Below are 19,331 nucleotides of genomic sequence, written 5' to 3'. Positions count from 1 at the left end.
GAGCGGCCAGTCAGTGAGCCTATAGGTGAGGAGAAGGTGGACCAGCCAGAGAGCAACTAACAATGCTGTAGTTATGTCTTCAGTCTACAGGCAGGAATATCTTTTGTCCCATGACCAATGAGGAATTATGTTTAGAAAGAAAACTCGGTAAAGGTATCTGGGCTTCATATCTGTGTTATTCAACTTGGGTGGTCTACACTTAAATCCTCTTTGACCACCATGCAGATTCTTTATCCCCACCTTCCTCCTAGCCCCAGTGATAACCTATGCAAGAAATTCCTTGGCAGAAAGCAAATCAGAGGCACTTATACCTGAAACGAATGAGCTTAAGCTTCAGGAAACTTCCCATGGATGAGCGCTCTCCAGGCTCTTGAGGGAATCCAAGCAATTCTATGCGCAAGGACTCAAGTTTGTAAAATGTGCAAAAGAGAAGATGTTTTTGTTTTTCATCAAGCACTTCCTAAATTGTGTAGGTTTCAGGGTCCACAAAGCTGAGGTCAGTCTGCATTGCAAGTGACCACTGATTTGGGCTAATAAGTGAGTGGGCAAGAAGTTGTTTCAACTGCAAAGATACTGGACAAAATAGTATCAGGGTTTTTTCAGTGCCTGGAAGTAAATTAAGTAAGGTACTAAGCAGTGGGAAACAAAGTCCTTTTGGAGTAGATAAAACACTCATTGCTGCTGGCAGGTTTATTGATTCTGGTATGTCTGGCATATTCATGCCCATCTATAATTTTGTAGGTAAATCCCTGGATTTGTCCAAATGCCACCCACTGCTCTGCGCTGGGGTGAGAGAAGCTTTGGAGAGACTATAGCTTAGATTATCTCTGATTTCTACTACAGAAAAGAAAGTGAAATCTGTTAGAAAAGCAACAAAGATAATGAAAGGATTGGAGATAAAGCTTAGAAAGAATATTTAAAACAGCTAGCAATTTTCTCCTCATAAAAAGGACTGTGGAGGAAAACAAACTGAGTCCATGTCAAGGTGGTGACTCAGACTTTGGGGTCAAATTCTAGAGAATCCATATTGAAGTAAGAAAAATCCTTTTAAAGGTTTGATGGTCCAAATCTGGTTTATGTTCTTGGAAGGGGCAAGTCACCTGGGATCAAGCAGTGAATGTCCTCAGCCACCAATTTCCCTGAGGTGTCACTCCGACTGAATTTGCATCCTGGTCCGTTTGTGTTGGCAGAGGGGTCCAGTCTTAACCAGACTCCTGTGTCTTGATTACTGAAATCAGTTTGAATCCCTTAATGACAATATCTGTAGGTTTTCATGGAGCTGCAACTCAACAAGCTGTAACTCAGTAACAGGTTAGAATCAAGCCAAGGGTACCCTCCTGTTTTGACTTTATGACAGAGGGGGTGACACTTCTGCAGAAGGAAGGGTTTAAGTTGCAAATCAAATAGCATCCTGACTGCTGCTAAACTCTGAAGTAGACTGCAGGGGAGTGTGGAGAAGCCTGGCCTCTAAGAAGAGCTTGGATTCTTATCTGCACGGGGTGGTTTAGTTGTGTTCTCCAGAATAATCAGTGGTTCCCAAAGCAGGCATCTAAGGACCAGCCCTGGCCTCTACGTCTATCTGTTCCAGGAGCATTTTAGGAAGTTGGCAGCTCCTGCTCCCAGAGATGTTGGTTCCCCTTACTTCTCAACAAATGGCTCTCAACGGCTCAAGCCAAAAACCCAAGTTGCGCTTGTCTCATCTTTTTCTCCCAAAGCCCCTTTGAGCAAATTCTGTCGGCTTTGCCTCAACCTGTGTCCTGAGTCCATCCGATTCTCCCCATTCCCATCGTCATGCCCTGTCTAAGCCGCTGGGTTGCTGAATCTCTTACACTCTCTCTTGCTTCCTCCTGACCCATTTCCCACCTACAGCCAGAGCAACATTTCCTATAATGAAATTCGATGAAGACACTCCATTGCCTAAAATCCTGAGTTCCTGTCCCAAACAGAATAAAATCCAAGCCCTACATGGGCTGCACATTGCCAACTCTTTGACTTATGCACTTGGGCCTTCTTCATGTTTCTTGAAAATACCAAGCTGGTTTCCACCTCAGGGCTTTTGCACTTGCTGTTCCTGTGCCTGGACTGCTACATCTCTAGATTTAGCAAGGCTGGTTCTTTCCTGCTGTTTAGATTTCAGTTCAAGTGTCCACCCTTCACGTCTGTCTTCTCTGAAGCCCTCTAACTGCTCCCTCTCTTCCTATCTACCCTCCTCACTCATTTATTCTAACTGTTCACATTATCTTTCTTGGCAGTTTATCATCTGCCTCCCTCTCACTACAAAGTGAGTGTCGATAAAAATGGTACCCTGTTGGTCTTGTCCACAACGGCATCCTCTGGTTTAGAGTAGGGCTTGGCATTTAGTGGGTATTTAATGAACATGTATTGAATGAATAAATGAATGAATGATTCGAACAAATAATTTTAAAAGCTGGTATGTGATAGCTCTAGGTCCACTGGGCTAGATAGCACCCTCCCCCCAGTGATGTGAATATAAACTGATTTGGTGCCACTAAATCAATGACTATGAAATAAACAGCAATAGATAAGTGTAAGGTTAAAAAGAAAAAGCTTTCTGGTCAAAACACATGTTATACTGAAGAAATTTTCAAATGTCACATTTGTTTAAATTAAACATGAAACAAAGACCAAGACCTCAAATATATCCATGTCACCAATTAACTGGAATTTACCTAGAAGGAAAAGGCCTATTGGAAAGAATAGCAGAAATAACAAACTATACAGAAAAGATATCAACTATATGCCTTCTTTACAACAACAACAAAATTTTAAGTGACACATAAGAAGAAATCATTGGAATGTATTTCAGCTGAATGCTGGGAAACGAGGGAAAACCACACCAAAGCTGAACTCAAAAAAGGAAACAGGACTTCCCTGGTGGCACAGTGGTTAAGAATCTGCCTGCCAATGCAGGGGACACGGGTTCGAGCCCTGGTCCGGGAAGATCTCACGTGCCGTGGAGCAACTAAGCCCGAGCGCCACACTTACTGAGCCTGCGCTCTAGAGCCCGTGAGCCACAACTACTGAGCCCATGTGCCACAACTAATGAAGCCCGTGCACCTAGAGCTGGTGCTCTGCAAGAAGAGAAGACATCGCAGTGAAAAGCCTGCGCACCTCAACTAGAGAAGGCCCATGAGCAGCAACGAAGACCCAGTGCAGCCAAAAATAAATAAATAAACAAAACAAAAAAGGAAACAGTAGGCATATATGTCCAACAGTCACTGTGGTACATTTCCAATCCCTCTGGGTCACCCCTTCTCAACTTCTCATGGTAGCTTCCCTTTGCTTTGAATAAAATCCTTACTTAAGAGCCCATGTGAGTGACCTTAGTCCCCTGTCCAGCCACCTCCCATGTACATGCTCACCTTCCCACTGCAGGAATTATGCACTGGTCCCCAAAGTACAGTGCACAGACCTTATGTTTTCCCACCAGCTGTTCTCTGCTGGGGACGCCTCCCTGGCTCCCCTCACTTCTAGCTGCTCATCTGGTTGACATCTCCCACTCATCCTCCAAGACTTCCCCCTCCCCTGCCCCAGGCTGGGTAGGCGCCCCCCAAGGGCTTACCCTACATTCTGGACAAACCTCTATCTCTCAGTTTTCATCATTATTGGACCACTGCCATGTTTCTCAGAGGTCGGCCTGTTGTCTATGAGAAGTCAATCATCTTTTCCAGTTCCAATACATTTCACACATCAGTGGAAGCATAGTCACAAGTAGCTGCACAAGCTTTCAGAGTCAGGGTTGGCTGTGGTGTTTGGTGCTGCATTTACTTTAATTGAGAAAAGTGCCCAGGAGGATGTAACTTGTGTCCGGCCAGGCCCACTTGTCTTGTCTACTGTAATGTAGCAAGGGGACCGACACACAGTAGGAACTCATTACAGGTTTGATGAATGAGGGGGTGAACAAGTGAATTCATAAATGAATAAAAGCTGAAATCTGTCCTAATCCTAGGTCACAACTCATCATTTATGCCAGAAATGTTTTACAGGTAGCTTGAGAGTGGGATTCAACCCTAAAGAAAAACGCTACATCCTGGTGAATGAAATGCAGGTGTAATATGTTTTGATTCTTTTCAAAAGCCAACCCTCAGCTGGACCCATCCAAATACATGACTGGAATGAAGTTATGTTTTCAAGATTGTGACATGTCATTGATAAAACCATAAAAGGAATTCTCAATGGTCAAATAAAACTCCTTTGAAAACATTCATAACCACAAATCCCAATACATGAGTGCAAACTATTAATGCTTTTAAAGCAAGTTAGACCCCACAAAAGTGAGGGCTACTGTTTGTACTGCAGATATCTGGCATGATTTAAACCTAATATAAACAGTAATACTATGGTGCCCAAGCATCTTCCCTCCTTAATTTACTTGCCACAGAGATCCAGAATTTTTTCTTCTCCAAAACTGGAGCAAGAATCAATTAAAATGTATAATAATGTGTTAACTAGCTAATACAGCAATTAACATGAAGGGGCATTTCAAGCCCTGAGTTTTTAGCAACAGGACTGTTCTTTCTTCCCTCTGTAAGGTTTATAATTGAAAGAATACCGTGAGAGATGCCTTTCATCAGCTCCACGAGTTACATTTCCCCCTTTGATAACTGTACACGGAAAATCTAAGGCACTTCAAGCTCCCCAATTACATTTGATTAGCTAGTCAAAATAATATAACAGCTTTCATCACCCAAAGGAAAACTTTTGAAGAATTCTTGTTGCCAGCACTTCTGCACAAACACTAATCTATATCATTATTTTACAAGGGGAAGTGTAATATTTAGTAGGTTTTTTTTTTCTTTTTTTAAAATTAGGCAATAAGCCAAGCCTCTTATCCATCACGACTTCAGATCCAAAAAGCACAAGCGTGGTGCTGGGATGTGTGTGGTAAAGAAGGATTTGTGGTGATTTCAGACGAGGCAAGATACAGTGGTCAAAATAAAACAAGTCTTAGAATGAGCCAACATGTCAGGGAACACATCTGAAAACAGGATATGTACTCAAAACTCTGTGATATATATGCACACAAGATCTGCCCAGAGGAACCACGTGGGACCCAAAACCTATCCACGTGGGACCTAAAACCTATATGTGAGTGGAATTATTTTTTACCAAATGAATGTGAGTGTGTCTGTATCAATCACATCAGGAACACTGCTTAAGAAGACATTGAAATCCTGAGAATTTTCCGATTGCCAATTAGCAATTTAACGTCGCTTGAAAGTGAAGACAGAATGTTATCTCTGCTGCCTTTACCCCCATCCCTCCCAACCCGTCCTCCTCCACATCTTGGGTGTATCCATTCAACACGGATCTGGTACCTTCTGTGTTTCATCCCCCCCAAAAAAATATGTTTTTAATTTAAATGAAATAATTATCTTGCTCTCACAGGTAAAGTATTCTGTAAACAGAGTATTTAGAAATGTGATAGTCAATTCACCAGAGGTGGTCCCGCTGTAGACTTTAAAAATCAACACTGTGAGCCATTGGATGAAAGGCCAGTTATCTCCGTGCTCCCCAAGTGAAAGACAAGAGGCACCTATCTGGGGTTACCTTCTGCCTTTGCAAGACTCTTATTGTGCAATAAAAGACAGACTTTAGACCTATTGGCTAATTAATCCATTTGTCATGTAAAGGAAAAACATTCTTACAGAATTAGAAGTTGGATCAAGGTTGGTTGTAAAGTTAATCCCAAATGTTGTGTAATCCTGGTGACACTTCTAAATATTCAAGCTAACGTGGTGTTCTTTTAGTTTCTGGAGAGAAATGAACAGCAGCAGGGCCCAGCGGTCCTGTGCACTTCAGATTTGTACAGTTTCTCCTTCAAGTGTTTGGCTGTTCCTTCAGAGGACGCTGTATGTGAAGAACTCACAGACTTGGTCCTGGGAGGTTGGAAATATGGCATTTGAAAATGATTTCCAGGGAGGAAGTTAAAAGGGAGGGACGCATTGGTAGCCCTTTGTGGGACTGTGTGGAGATGTTGCTACACAACATACATAGGTAGCAGGGCCTTGCCACGCACCGCTGCTGAGAAACAAGGAGAATTTCGAAGCTGTCTTTGCATGGGCGTTACAGGGATCCACACATTCCCCTGCTCAGTCTCCTTTGCCTTTGCCCTTGAAGGTGACCTGCTACCCCCAAAAGAAAACCCCGCTGTGTGGGGTCCCCTCACCCAGAGACAGGGCCACATAGACGTTCCATCTACTGTCCTTGAATGCAGCCCACTCTTAGGGTCTATGTACTCAACTGTTTCTCATGCTTCTCCATCCATCCTCGGACCTATGGGGTTCGGGTGCCCTCATGGTCCACCACATTCCACCTGCAGGGAAAACGCAGATGCAGCTGAGGACAGGGGTCCCAGGGATCACGATCCTATACAAAGCAATGCCTGCAGGTTGCCTCTAGGAAGCTGAGGCGTTCCGAGGGAAGGAGGAGAAGCCATGTGAGTGAGAAAAGAGAAAGGGAGTCTGGGAAGATTGAAAAGGAGAGATGGAGGTGAAGGAAAGTGGAGAAAATCAGGAAAGTGATACAGAAGGTCCGAGTGTCTCCAGAGAAGCTGGCTGGGGACCCATGCACAGGCGGCCTGAGCTTTGCCTGGTGCACGGAAAAAGCAGAAGTGCAGAGAGAATTAGGTTTTAAGCATCGGACATTCAAGAAACACCCAGCTGCTGGCAGAGGTGATGCCGTGTACGTCTCTGTTCTCGAGTGTGGGTGGTATTCTTGGGTTAGACATTAATGTCTTTAACGTGAACAATAGCACAAATGCCCAATTTCCATGCAGTCATTCTGCAAACGGATGTGGAGCCCTCAGAGATTTGTACGATCGACTTCCCAAGTTGTCGAAGAATAAGTAGGAATATAGTCATTCCTCACTTACCCTGGAAAATAGGAAGACGTATTTTACCTCACAGGTTCAGAGGGCAAAGTCCTTCAAATTGTGTTACGGAGTGTCACACACGAGTCATGTTTTCGGCTTTGTCACCCATTACCTGACTCTGTATAACAGCAGACACCGTGGGCAGACAGGGTCCTGGGGCTCAGGGGCTCAGGGAGCTCTCCCTCCCCGACACTGAGGAATGAACGTCTCGGACTTTCTGTAAGACCTGTGAGCAGTTTGTGTGCCCTGCTGGGCAGACGCAGGTCTTGGAGTGAGCAGGGACCCTCGTTGTTCTCAGCAAACAAGTGTGTACCTGCTTCTAAGCAGACAGACTGATGCACCTGCCTCTACTGATCATGCGGTAGGAAGCGGTGCTGGGCGTTGGCGGTGGGGCGGCGGGGACAGCCTGCCCAGTGTCCCCAGGTCGAGAAGACCGCACCCCTGCTGCACCCGATTGCCTGGTTCTGTGCCCCCCCAGTTACAGCCCCTTTTACGGATGAAGGTTTAGAAGCTCCAGAGTCTGCCACCAATGGCAAGCTCCTCATCTTCTCCGATGCAAACAGTTCCGGATTCCAGCCCTACAAGGTCGCCCTCCAATTAAAAAAAGAAAGAAATAATTTACATGTTCTTGGGCCAATTTAAGAAACTGCTCTCTGTAGTTTAAGAGTCAAAGAGGTCCTTTAAGACCTATTGTAAAGCAGTATTGAGATGGGCATAGTTTACAAAAGACCGCCATATACATTTTTTGCTTCGAGGACATTGTTATCACTTATTAGCCATGGGACTTGGGGCAAATCGGTGAAAATCTTTAGGTCTTGGTAGGTTACTCTGCACACTGGGAGCAAACATGCCCACTGCCCAGGGATGAATTAGTATTAAGTGAGATACAGTACTGGTAAAACACTTAACAACTGTCTGACTCACAGTAAAAACTCAATAAATGGCGGGTATTATTCTCGTCTATTGTCCAAACTCTGCAGTCGAGGAAAAATGGAAGTGTTTTCTGTTAACCTTGAGTCTTCCATAAACCCTCGCCTATTAATGGACCTCCAAGCCTCGGGGGCAGGTTACCTGCTGAGGTGTTTTTTTCCCATGTCTTTGTTTCTTCCTCCATCTTTCTCATTCCTGATCCTCACCCATCCCCCAACTGATTCAAGCGCCTCGGTTAATTTTGCTGGTACTAACAGATTATTTGACTAAAAAACTTGGTTGTTTAAAAACCAAGTTAGCAAAAGTACAATGAGGTAACACCTAACACCGGTCAGAACGGCCATCACTAAAAAGCCTACAATGATAAATGCTGGAGAGGGTGTGGAGAAAAGGGAACCCTCCTGCACTGTTGGTGGGAATGTCAACTGATACAGTCACTATGGAGAACAGTATGGAGGTTCCTTAAAAACTAAAAATAGAGTTTCCTGCAATCCCACTCCCGGGCATATATTCAAACAAAACTCTAATTCAAAAGGATGCACACACCCCAGTGTTCATAGCAGCAATATTTACAATAGCTGAGACATGGAAACAACCTAAATGTCCATCGACAGATGAGGGGATAAAGAAGACGTGGTGTGTATGTATGTGTATGTGTGTAATATATATATATATATATACACACACATATATATATAAATATGTGTGTATATATATGGTGGAATACTACTCAGCCATAAAAAAGAATGAAATAATACCATTTGCAGCAACATGGATGGACCTAGAGATAATCATACTAAGTGGAGTAAATCAGACAGAGAAAGACAAATGCCATATGATATCACTTATCTGTGGAATCTAAAATATGACACAAATAAACTTATCTATGAAACAGAAACAGACTCACAGACATAGAGGACAGACTTGTGGTTGCCAAGGGGGAGGGGGTTTGGGGGAGGGGTGGATTTGGAGTTTGGGATTAGCAGATGTAAACTATTATATATAGAATGGATAAACAACAAGGTCCTACTGTAGAGCACAGGGAACTATAGTCAATATCCTGTGATAAACCATAATGGAAAAGAGTATGAAAGTGAATATATATAACTGAGTCACTTTGCTGTACAGCAGAAATTAACACATTGTAAATCAACTATACTTGAATACAATAAATTTTAAAACATTAAAAAATAAAAACCTAGTTAACAAACTTTTATTAATCAATTAACTCCGTGTCTCTTTGGGCCCATGAGGGAGGGATGGACGTGTCCCCTGGAAGGACCACGTTATGTGACCACAGTGGTCCAGGGCTTTCCCTCTCCCTCTCTAATACCAAAGGAGACCTTGTCCTGTCCTCATTTCCCGGAGCTGCCCTAAGGAGCGGACCAGAAAAGGGCCTGAGGCACCCAGTCCTAGAGCATGCAAAGAGTGAGCACCCAGTAAAAGGGGCCTCTCTTCCCTTCACCACCTGACCTTGAGCAGAGCAAGGAAGATGCCCATTCTCTTCCTACCCTCATTGTTCATTTCAGACGCCTGACAATGGCCCAGCCAGTTAAACACGGGTTCCTTGGGTATGGCTGGCTATTCCCATGCTCCCCACGATGCTGGTAGATAACAAATAGATTAACAGGGGGCTTCCCTGGTGGCGCAGTGGTTAAGAGTCCGCCTGCCAATGCAGGGGACACAGGTTCAAGCCCTGGTCTGGGAAGATCCCACATGCGGCGGAGCAACTAAGCCCGTGCGCTACAGCTACTGAGCCTGAGCTCTAGAGCCTGCGAGCCACAACTACTGAAGCCCGCGCACCTAGAGCCCGTGCTCTGCAACAAGAGAAGACACCACAATGAGAAGCCCGCGCACCGCAACGAAGAGTAGCCCCTGCTCGCCGCAACTAGAGAAAGCCCGCACACAGCAACGAAGACCCAACACAGTCAAAAATTTGAAAAAAAATAGACTAACAGGAACAGAAAGCGTATCGGGTGTGTGAACAAGCAAACCCAGTATGGAGCCATCATCATTGCTTCGACCAAATCTCCTGGCTTCCCAGGGAGGAAACGACTAGCATGGAAACGACTAGCGCCTGGCTACGCTGAAACCAAGCTTCGAGAAGTCAGAGTCTAAACCGAGTCTGCAGTTTGCAGATGCATCCTCTCTAAATAAAGCAAATGTAATACTTTAAAAAGGAACACAGAAAGTGGAGAAGCCACATCTCCGCAGTCAGGGGGCCATTTCCACCAAAGAACAACACCTATAGCACAAACAGGTATTGATGGGACAGTGACCAAGAAGACTTTAAAGTCTAAAGAATGGATTTCTCAATCAGTAACCGATGTGGGTGCAGTAAGACCCATGCCTGTCCAAGCAAGGAAGGCTAGAATCATATACATTCTCAGCACCATCAACCAGCCCAGAGGTTTCTGTGCCAGGTATGCCTGGAGGGAATCACAGAAGCAGACGTCTGATGCCTGAAGAGCCCCCGAGTCATGGAATCAGACCTGCAGATTCCAATGTTCCCTCCAAATTCAAAGGCAGAAGAAAACTTCCCAGCCCCGGTGGAAGAAAAGCCAGTTTTCTCATTTCCTTGTAAACCTAGAAGGGTCGGTTTCTTTTCCTCTGATCTCTTTTTGACGAGTAGGTTGAATGGTCATAGATATTTTAATTTGCCTTCAGATAGAAACACTTCTCCCCTCTTGATGGGAAATCACTTCAATGCTCATCATTTGCTTCCAGGAGGAACTACTTTGCATCCAAAGAAATGAAAACACAGGTAAGTGAAGTGACAGACTATAATTCTGGGTATGTGACCCTGAACCCCAAAGCTCAGGGGGACTCAACGGGGAGCAGGACGGCGGGTGAATGTGGGGAAACATGATGCACACACTGCCCCCAACACACACACACACACAGAAAAGAAGGGTTAAGCAAGTCCATTAAACATGGCTTAAAATTGGGGCAAATCCATAAAAAGGAATGAAATTGGGTCATTTGTAGTGAGGTGGATGGACCTAGAGTCTGTCATCAGAGTGAAGTAAGTCAGAAAGAGAAAAACAAATATTGTATATTAACATATATGTGGAATCTAGAAAAATGGTACAGATGAACCTATTTGCAGGCAGGAATAGAGATGCAGACGTAGAGAAGGGACATGTGGACACGGGGGGGAAGGAGAGGGTGGGACGAATTGGGAGATTAGGATTGACATAAATACACTACCATGTGTAAAATAGATAGCTAGCAGGAACCTGCTGTATAGCACAGGGAGCTCAGCTCAGTGCTCTGTGATGACCTACATGGGTGGGATGGGGGGGAGGGGGCGAGGTACAAGAGGGAAGGGATATAGGTTTACATAGAGCTGATTCACTTCGTTGCACAGCAGAAACTAACACAACATTGTAAAGCAACTGTACTCCAATAAAAAGACGAAAAAAAATTGGGTCAAATCCAACGACATCTCAAACCGCAGACCTATATTGGTTGGGAAAGTGAACTAAGGCTTGGGAAAAGTGATCTAGGGTGTTAAAAATAAATAAATAAAACTCTGCTCAAAAAGCTTCTGCACCAGAGCAGAGAGAAAAGGCTTGCTCCCACCCCCAGGCTCCTCACTTTCGAGAAAACTGGCTTCGGCACGGCTGAATTCCTTTGGCACAAACTCCCTGAGCCTCTGAGCCCTATTTTCCACAGGAACACTAGTTATGTGTTTCACTCAGGATTAATTTAGAATTTTTTTTTTTATTCCTCCATGTATCAGAATCATTCACGGAGGGGAAGTTCTTCTATACCCATTCCCAGAATCCTCTGAAGACATCTGGTCTCATTAGAAGATCAAATAGATCCTCCAGATTCATTAGTTGTTCAACAAAGTGGGAATTATTTTCTCACTGCTCTTGTGTTTGTGAGATATTCAAGACACAGATGGGAGAAAAATAACGGAAAGAAAAAAGCACAATCTTCTTGACTCACAAAGACGGTGCTTTCTATGATAGGGCGGGGCGGGAGGGGGAGGGGGATTCTGGAATTCGCTCTTGATTTCCGAAAACACAAGGAAAAGTCAAGAGTATAGGCCACTGTAAGGCAGATGGGGTTTAAAGATTTGAAGGGAGGGACTTCCCTGGTGACGCAGTGGTTAAGAATCCGCCTGCCGATGCAGGGGACACGGGTTCGATCCCTGGTCCTGGAAGATCCCACATGCCGTGGAGCAACTAAGCCCGTGCGCCACAACTACTGAGGCTGCGCTCTAGAGCCCGCGACCCACAACGACTGAGCCCGCGTGCCACAACTACTGAAGCCCGCGCACCTAGAGCCCGTGCTCAGCAACAAGAGAAGCCACCGCAATGAGAAGCCCGCGCACCGCAACGAAGAGCGGCTCCCGCTCGCCTCAACTAGAGAAAGCCCGCGTGCAGCAATGAAGACCCAACGCAGCCAAAAAAAAGAAAAAAGGATTTGAAGGTATAGTGAATGTACGATACTACCCCCAAAATATCGTCATACTTCAGTAATTTGTGGCCCATCTATCAACTGGTTACAATCCTAAATTCTCTTCCTTCCTATTTTTGCAAACATACATAAAAAGGAGCCCATGCTGTTACACCCAGCATCAAGTAGGACCCAGGACATAACTTCCTTTAGCCATTTTCCTGCAGAGCAGAACTGCACGTGGTTGCCGCACCTGATTCTCCCCAAGAGAGGGCTGTGAGCAGAGGGAAAGGCACTCGGAGAGCTTTGGACACTCCTCCAGGGCTCAGAAGTGCCGGCTGGTAGATGCACTTCACTGAATGATGCCCCAGTGGCCTGCAAGAATTATAGTAGCTTTCTAAAGTGACTCACTCACTCCCAGGGGGTCGTCTGGGCTCAGAGAAAATCTATCTCCCTGATTATTAGTGATTTAGTAATTGGGTGGTAGTGATGGACTTCTGATAACGTGGAGATTTGCTTTAGCTTCACTGGCAAAGGCGTGTATTTTTGGAGTCAAAGGTTACACGGCTTCTTTGTGTGTGTGCATTGGGGGGTGGGGGGCAGGGCTGCGGAGAAGCACAGCTTCTTGGAAGCTGAATCTACCAGTCCCAGTTCTGCCTTTCAGTAGCTATATAATCTGGTACAAGCCACAGGCCCCCTGCCTCAGCTTCTTCGTATGTAAATGGCGGGGGTAGAATCAAACGACCCCCACCGTCTCTTCCAGATCTGGAAAAATCTGTGGTTTCTAGGCAAGGAGTATCATTGGATGCACAAGTGCTGTTTGGAAACCTACTAGTTTCAGGGTGTTTATTTCATCTTTTCCATGCCATGATTTTGGATGGAGATCAGGATTGTTCCTTCCTTACAGGTATGGAGAAAAACGAAACAGCTCACTGACATGTATCCTCTATCTCTTTTACCCTACTCATCATCCAGCTCTGAAATTGCACGCTTTCTATGAGTATACTGTATTTTTTTTTCTTTTTTGCTGTTCACGTGCTATGTCTCAAGATACGTGTTTGGGAGTTATACATTCCTCTTTCCCGTTGCGATATTTTGAATGGGAACCAGAATATCTCTTTTTACACCTTGTAACTATGTAGAAAAACAAAACAACCCACCAAATTTCCTCTGGCCCTTCTGATCCCTTAAATAGTAAACAAATGGAATCTGTATTCCCTCTTCTCATCCACGGAGAGAGTGTAACTTGTCCTGGGAGAGTGAGCAAGGGGTCATTTGCAAAATTGCCTTATTATCCTATTACTCTCCGGGTGCAAATATGTGCCTTTTCATCTTGGGGTTGTAGAGGTATAAGCAATCTGATCTGCCCTATAAGTATATCGCTTGGTGGGTAATTTGCAGTGAAGTTAACAAGAAAAAGACAAATGTGTAAAGGGGAGCATTCATCTTCCCAAACGATATTTTAAAATCACAAGTTTAAAAAAAAAAAAAATCACAAGTTTTGCAGGAAGGTAGGCAGGGACCGGGCTGCAGGTTTCGGGGATGTCTTGGAGGCCAGGCCGGGAGGGAGAGGCCTTGTCCAGGAGCCGTTCTTAGTGGTGGCAGGTAGACAACGCCCAGCAGAAGGTCCATGACACCTTTCCAGGAGCAGTGTTTCTTGGACTGCGGGTCATGCCTCATTAGTGGGTCATGAAATCAATTTAGTGGGTCATGACCAGAAATTTTTAAAAAGCATGAAATAAGTTAGACTAAAGCAGAACAGAATAGAAAATATCAGAGTGCATGGCATGGACAAAATCATGTACTGTCTAGTGGAACTCTGGCTCAGTTGTATGCGTGTGTGCGTTTTGTGTGTGTGTGTGTGTGTGATGTGTTTGGTACACCAGGTTTCAGGGTAGAATATATTTCTTACTGCAGGTCTTAGTTCAGAAGTTTGAAACCCTCTGACCTGGAGAAATACACGGCAACGCACGTCTCCATGCTGGCTTCAAACGCCTTGGTCTGGTTTCCACAAAGTAAATTTATAAACAAAGGAAAAGGAATTCTTCTGAAGCAAATGGTCACCTCACAACTCCATATTTAAATGACCCCTAAGTTATTCTGAAATTCTACTTCTCTTTCTCTGGAAAATACTTAAACAGAATCAATGTAAGCCCAAGGCAAATGGTGAAGTGGGTCCAGTTTGTCTTTTTCTCCTGGGGGCACCTCCCACCCCTTACAGGTGTCACCCCCAGGGTTTGTATCTGTTCCCTTTCCCTCTTTAAAGCATATTCTCATGAAAGACTGATAACTGCCTTAAACAACAGTAGAAATGACTGATATTGCTTTAATATGTCCCGTTCTTAAAAGTGTTTACATTTTAGCCAAATATGAACTCTGATGCCCTGGAAAGGAATCTCATACAATTTAATTACAGGGAAAAGAAAAGAGAAATTTGGAGAGAGTTTTTTCCTAGCACTCTTAAAGTCCTACCTGGGGGGCTCTATATTCACCTTATAACCTTCCTTTCTTTTTCCACATGTAATTAATACACAGGATTTCTTTCCCCACGCTTTTGTGAAACAAACTTCGTCTTTTCTTTTTTGAATACATATTTATGAAATTGTCTTATAAAATCTTTGAGAGCAAATATTTTGTCTTATTCCACTTTGCATCCATCTTACACCAACTAACTGCCTGACAAATTTGAGGTCCTCAACTGGCAGTAGTTAATGACTATTATACAATTTTACTTTCTGCCACACATGTGGTAATATTGTTTTCCAAAGTCAAACTCATCAGCGTACAAGTGCATGTCTTTTTCCTGAGTATAAGAGTAATACGTAAAGCCTCCACACACTTGTCATAGAACAATAAGAGCAATTTTAAAATAGCAAAAATAGCACTGATTTATTGAGTATATAATATAGGCCGGGTTCCCAGGACTAGATGCTTTGCCCATATGGTCTCATTTATTCCTCTAAAAACCTCAATACACGTATTGCTATTCCCTCCATACCCTCCATCACCCCCCAAACACCACACCTACAACTTTATCTACAAGAAAACTAAGGCTCAGAGATTGAGGACCTGCCCACAAAGACAGTTACTAAGTAGCAAAGATCTAATGCAAACTGGTTTCCTCTGACTTGGAAGGATGTGCTTTCCTCACTTGTACATTTCCTAACCTCACTTGTACATTTCCTAACATTTTGGCTGTATGTAAAATTATCATTTTCATTTTCATTTTCCAATTTCTTACCTGTTCTCTTAAGGGACAAACTCGTGATCCTAAGAGCACCGGGAAACTTTTGTTTGGTTTTGTTTTTAATGATAAACAACGTCCTGACTATCCCAGGGTGGTTCCACACTCAGAGGGTCTGGCCTGACAGCTAACGGTGCATTCTGCTCGACCCCCAAGTGATCCCCACCATCAGCCGTCTGTATGCGCGGGATAGAGGCCTAGAGAGTAGGGCTGGACCGGTCAGCATCCTAACAGCAGGCTGGGGGTAGCCTAGTAACTTACTCGCATCCATTCAGATAATTTTTTTGTTGCAGATCACAGTGCCAGGTGAAGACGGCCATGGAAAGCGCCGTTTTCCGTTTGCACGTGGCTTCCACATTCCCCAGACCATCCGCGCATACACGACTTTAAACAGAAACCTTTAAATTAAAAGTCTGCTTCGTACTGTCCTCTCAGAGGTTTTAAATCTCCTCCCAAAGTCCTAGGTGTCTGAAGCAGCCACAGGAACAGGAAGAAATTGATTTTGTGACAGACAGACTAGAAATCAAACCCAGGATTCAGTTTTGTTTTCAACAGAGAACGAAATCACTGACCACCAAATACAGTCTGGTAGCTACTCTCAGATCCCAAACTTCCCTATAACTTTCCCATATTAATTCGGTCTTCAGTTTCAGGAAATAAAATAATTATGTAGTTAAACAGAGATCCTTAGACAAACAAGGCCTGTGTTTACAATGTACCAATCCATTAAAATCAACGACAGACATGGATTATGAGTAGCAAAGCCCAGCCAAGCAGGCTAGCACTTGCCATGGGCCCATTCCCCAGCCAACAGCGGTAAACATCCTATTGGAATCTGCTCCGAAAACAAAGGCTCTACCAACCTAATGTCAAGGTAAACAGGTAGTAAATACCTACTTGCTAACTACTAACCAGTGGTACCACTTGCATTCTTTAGCGTCTCAACACAACTAAATGTTGGCCTTTTTTCCTTCTAAATTGGCACCATTATAATAGAGCTTTTTACTTGGTAATTTTTAAAAAGTTTACTAGGTTCTGTTTCACACTGGCTTCAGTTTTTTAGCCATAAACCATCTGAGGTTAAAGGGAGTAAGTAAAGACATTCTCCTACTCAGAAAGAAAAACAACAACCAACTTTCCCCTATTTGACATGAAATGCCATGCCCCCAGACGAAGAGCTACAGAGAAGAAAAGCCCCGTAAAGTTAAGCTGCAAATAGTTCTGAAGTCAAGGCCGAAAACATCATTTTACAAAGAAGAAAAGTAAGGAGGACGTGTTTTCCACACCAAGACCCTATTAAGCAGGGACACAGCCGGGTCTCCTGGAAGGGGAGGTCTAAGCTCCGAGGGTTGGCACGTACCTTGAGCTCCCTGAAGAAGACGCTACTCCGGGCCCACTCCACGATGGAGAAGAGGGTCTGATCTGCCATCTTGCACATGAGCCCGAATGTACTCAGCCTCTCGTGTTTGCTGCGGTTCGCCTGCTCCTGCTGCAAATAGGCCATGATCTTGGCCTGGACCTGGGGCTCATCGGGCTCACACTTCAGCAGTTCCAGGATCAGGTGGGGCATGCTGGCGGGGGAGCTGGTCTGGTAACTGTCCATGTAGGAGTAGCCCATGATGGACTCCGGGGAGCTGGTGTAGGGGTCTGGGTACTCAGACTTGATGGCCCGGCTGGGAAAGTGGCTGTAGGTCTGGTACCCTTGCAGGCTGCCAGGAGGTGGCATTGTCATGCTGATGGGGGACGTTACAAAGGGACTCCGGTCGTAGTCTGTAGGAGGCAAGGCAGCATGGTTCAGAGGTAGGCCTTTGGAGACAGAATGGATGTTCTGAATCGCAGAGGAGATGCTCAGCTCGGAGGGCATGGCTTGGATCACCTGAGACATGGCTTCTAGCTTAAGTCCATTGGCTCGGATGAGGGCTTTTTTCTGCTGCTTCAGGGCCCTGTCCCTCTTGTACATGGGCCCAAACTTATTCCTCCCACCACGCATTCGGTCCGCCCTTACCGCTGTTGGGATGGGGGAAGAAAAAAAAGAAAGTAAGGGTAAAAATAAGATGTAAATTATTAGCATTCTCCAGATCTCCAGATAGTTAGAAAGGCTGAAAATGGACCGGAAGTGGTCTGTGTGTGGTTGTTTTCACTACAATAGCCCACGAAGATTAAAAAAAAAAGCCATGTCCTCTTTATTTATGAATTCTTTCCTCCACGTGTGTTTGTCATCAAAAAAAATATTTCCGGGGGCTTCCCTGGTGGCGCAGTGGTTGAGAGTCCGCCTGCCGATGCAGGGGACTCGGGTTCATGCCCCGGTCCGGGAGGATCCCACATGCCGTGGAGCGGCTGGGCCCGTGAGCCATGGCCGCTGAGCCTGCGCGTCCGGAGCCTGTGCTCCGCAACGGGAGAGGCCACAACAGTGAGAAGCCCGCGTACCGCAAAAAAAAAAGAAAAAAAAAATTTCGGATACGTAGGGACATATTAACCCTTTGGCGACTGCAGAGATTTCCTAATTTTTGCTACACACAGGAGATGCTTCATGTTGCTAAAGAAGAGGATCAGGTCCTATCATGCCAGTGATGCTGTGATTCTCTTTATGGAAACCCAAACTGCTAAAAGGGGAAAAAAAAAATCAAAGGAGCCATTTCTGGATTAAACTGTGACTATTTTTCCTTTGAACACCTTCCTCTCGCAAAGTCTTTTGGTTAATTTGCTGCAAAAGTGTTAGGTACATGCTCTTCTTGGAAAATCATCCTCACCTGGACTTGCACACATCAGGTAGCCACTGGTTATTGTTTTCCATTTAAGCAGAACTGGACATAATTAAAGAAAATTCATTTCAGAAGCTGTCAAAACGGTCCACCGTCACGATGCTATGTGGCGTCTGGGGCCACGTCTAGTAATTTACTTAGCAGGACTCTCCTAGCTCATGGTGGCCAGTGGCAATTAGATAGGACCCAGCAACCTCTGACAGCTTGTGACATATTGAAATTGCTGGAGGTTAAGTTTTTGAGCTTTTTATCTTAGGATTAGTATAGCATTAAAAATTTATTGTGAATGCTAGGTATCCAGAGCACTGCACAAGATAATAAAGAGTTTTTCATCTGGATGATAATTTATTGAATATTTAATTGTTTCATATCACTGTGAACAAAGCATGAGCATGCATTGCAAGTGACTTACTGTTAAGAAAGCACACTTTTTAAGGTAAAGAAATGTAACCTTTTCCCTTTGTTAAAAAAAAGGAATCAAATGACATCATATGCAATCACAACATTTAATTTTTAACATTTTATCTTCTGAGTCTCTACTATAGTAAGTAAGTATCTACCACATTGTTTTGCCATTTGGAAAATAATACAGGGATTGGTAATAAAGAAATTAACAAGAATCAGTTACTTCTTTTCTCAATCTCCTCTTAAAGCAACACTGACTTAACAGTCCTCCTGATAACCCAAGTGGCTACTTCTATTGGGAAAGAACCTATTAGCAATTCAGCAGACTTATCTGAAATTTTTTGAGTATTGCCATTAAGTCTGAGTGCCACACAACAGAAAAGCCCCAAACACGACTAGTCTGTGCCTCACTGATCAAATAAAATGCACTCCTGTATCTGGCACATCTCAGGGATCTGTATCACTTCTTATTACTTTATTTACAATATATTTAATCTCTGGAAAGTCAGTAGGTCAGAGGCTGAAAAACAGCGACACACCATAACAGTCCATGAATTACAAATGATTTACAGAAGTCACATATTAAACGTTACTTCCTGCCAATCTGTACATCGTATGTGCAGGTTCTACTTTTTCAACATAAAGTTTAATGTGGCTTTTGAGGAACCATTCTCTTGTTTTTGTC

The 19,331-nt window shown here is 44.2% G+C and overlaps 1 protein-coding gene across 1 annotated transcript in view; it reads right to left on the bottom strand.

The window, feature by feature from the left end:
* The window catches only part of NR5A2 (nuclear receptor subfamily 5 group A member 2), a gene marked incomplete at both ends in the record, with an annotated part of 122,755 nt that overhangs the window by 85,679 nt on the left and 17,745 nt on the right, over nt 1-19,331 (bottom strand). The window contains 1 exon segment of the mRNA XM_079696441.1: nt 16,840-17,486. Coding sequence (XP_079552567.1) covers nt 16,840-17,486 — 647 coding nt within the window.

The sequence above is a fragment of the Hyperoodon ampullatus genome (genome assembly GCF_949752795.1).
Source record: "Hyperoodon ampullatus genome assembly, chromosome: 2".
Taxonomy (NCBI): domain Eukaryota; kingdom Metazoa; phylum Chordata; class Mammalia; order Artiodactyla; family Ziphiidae; genus Hyperoodon; species Hyperoodon ampullatus.
The sequence above is the reverse complement of the archived record's forward strand: the minus strand, read 5'-3'. Positions and strand labels throughout refer to the sequence as shown.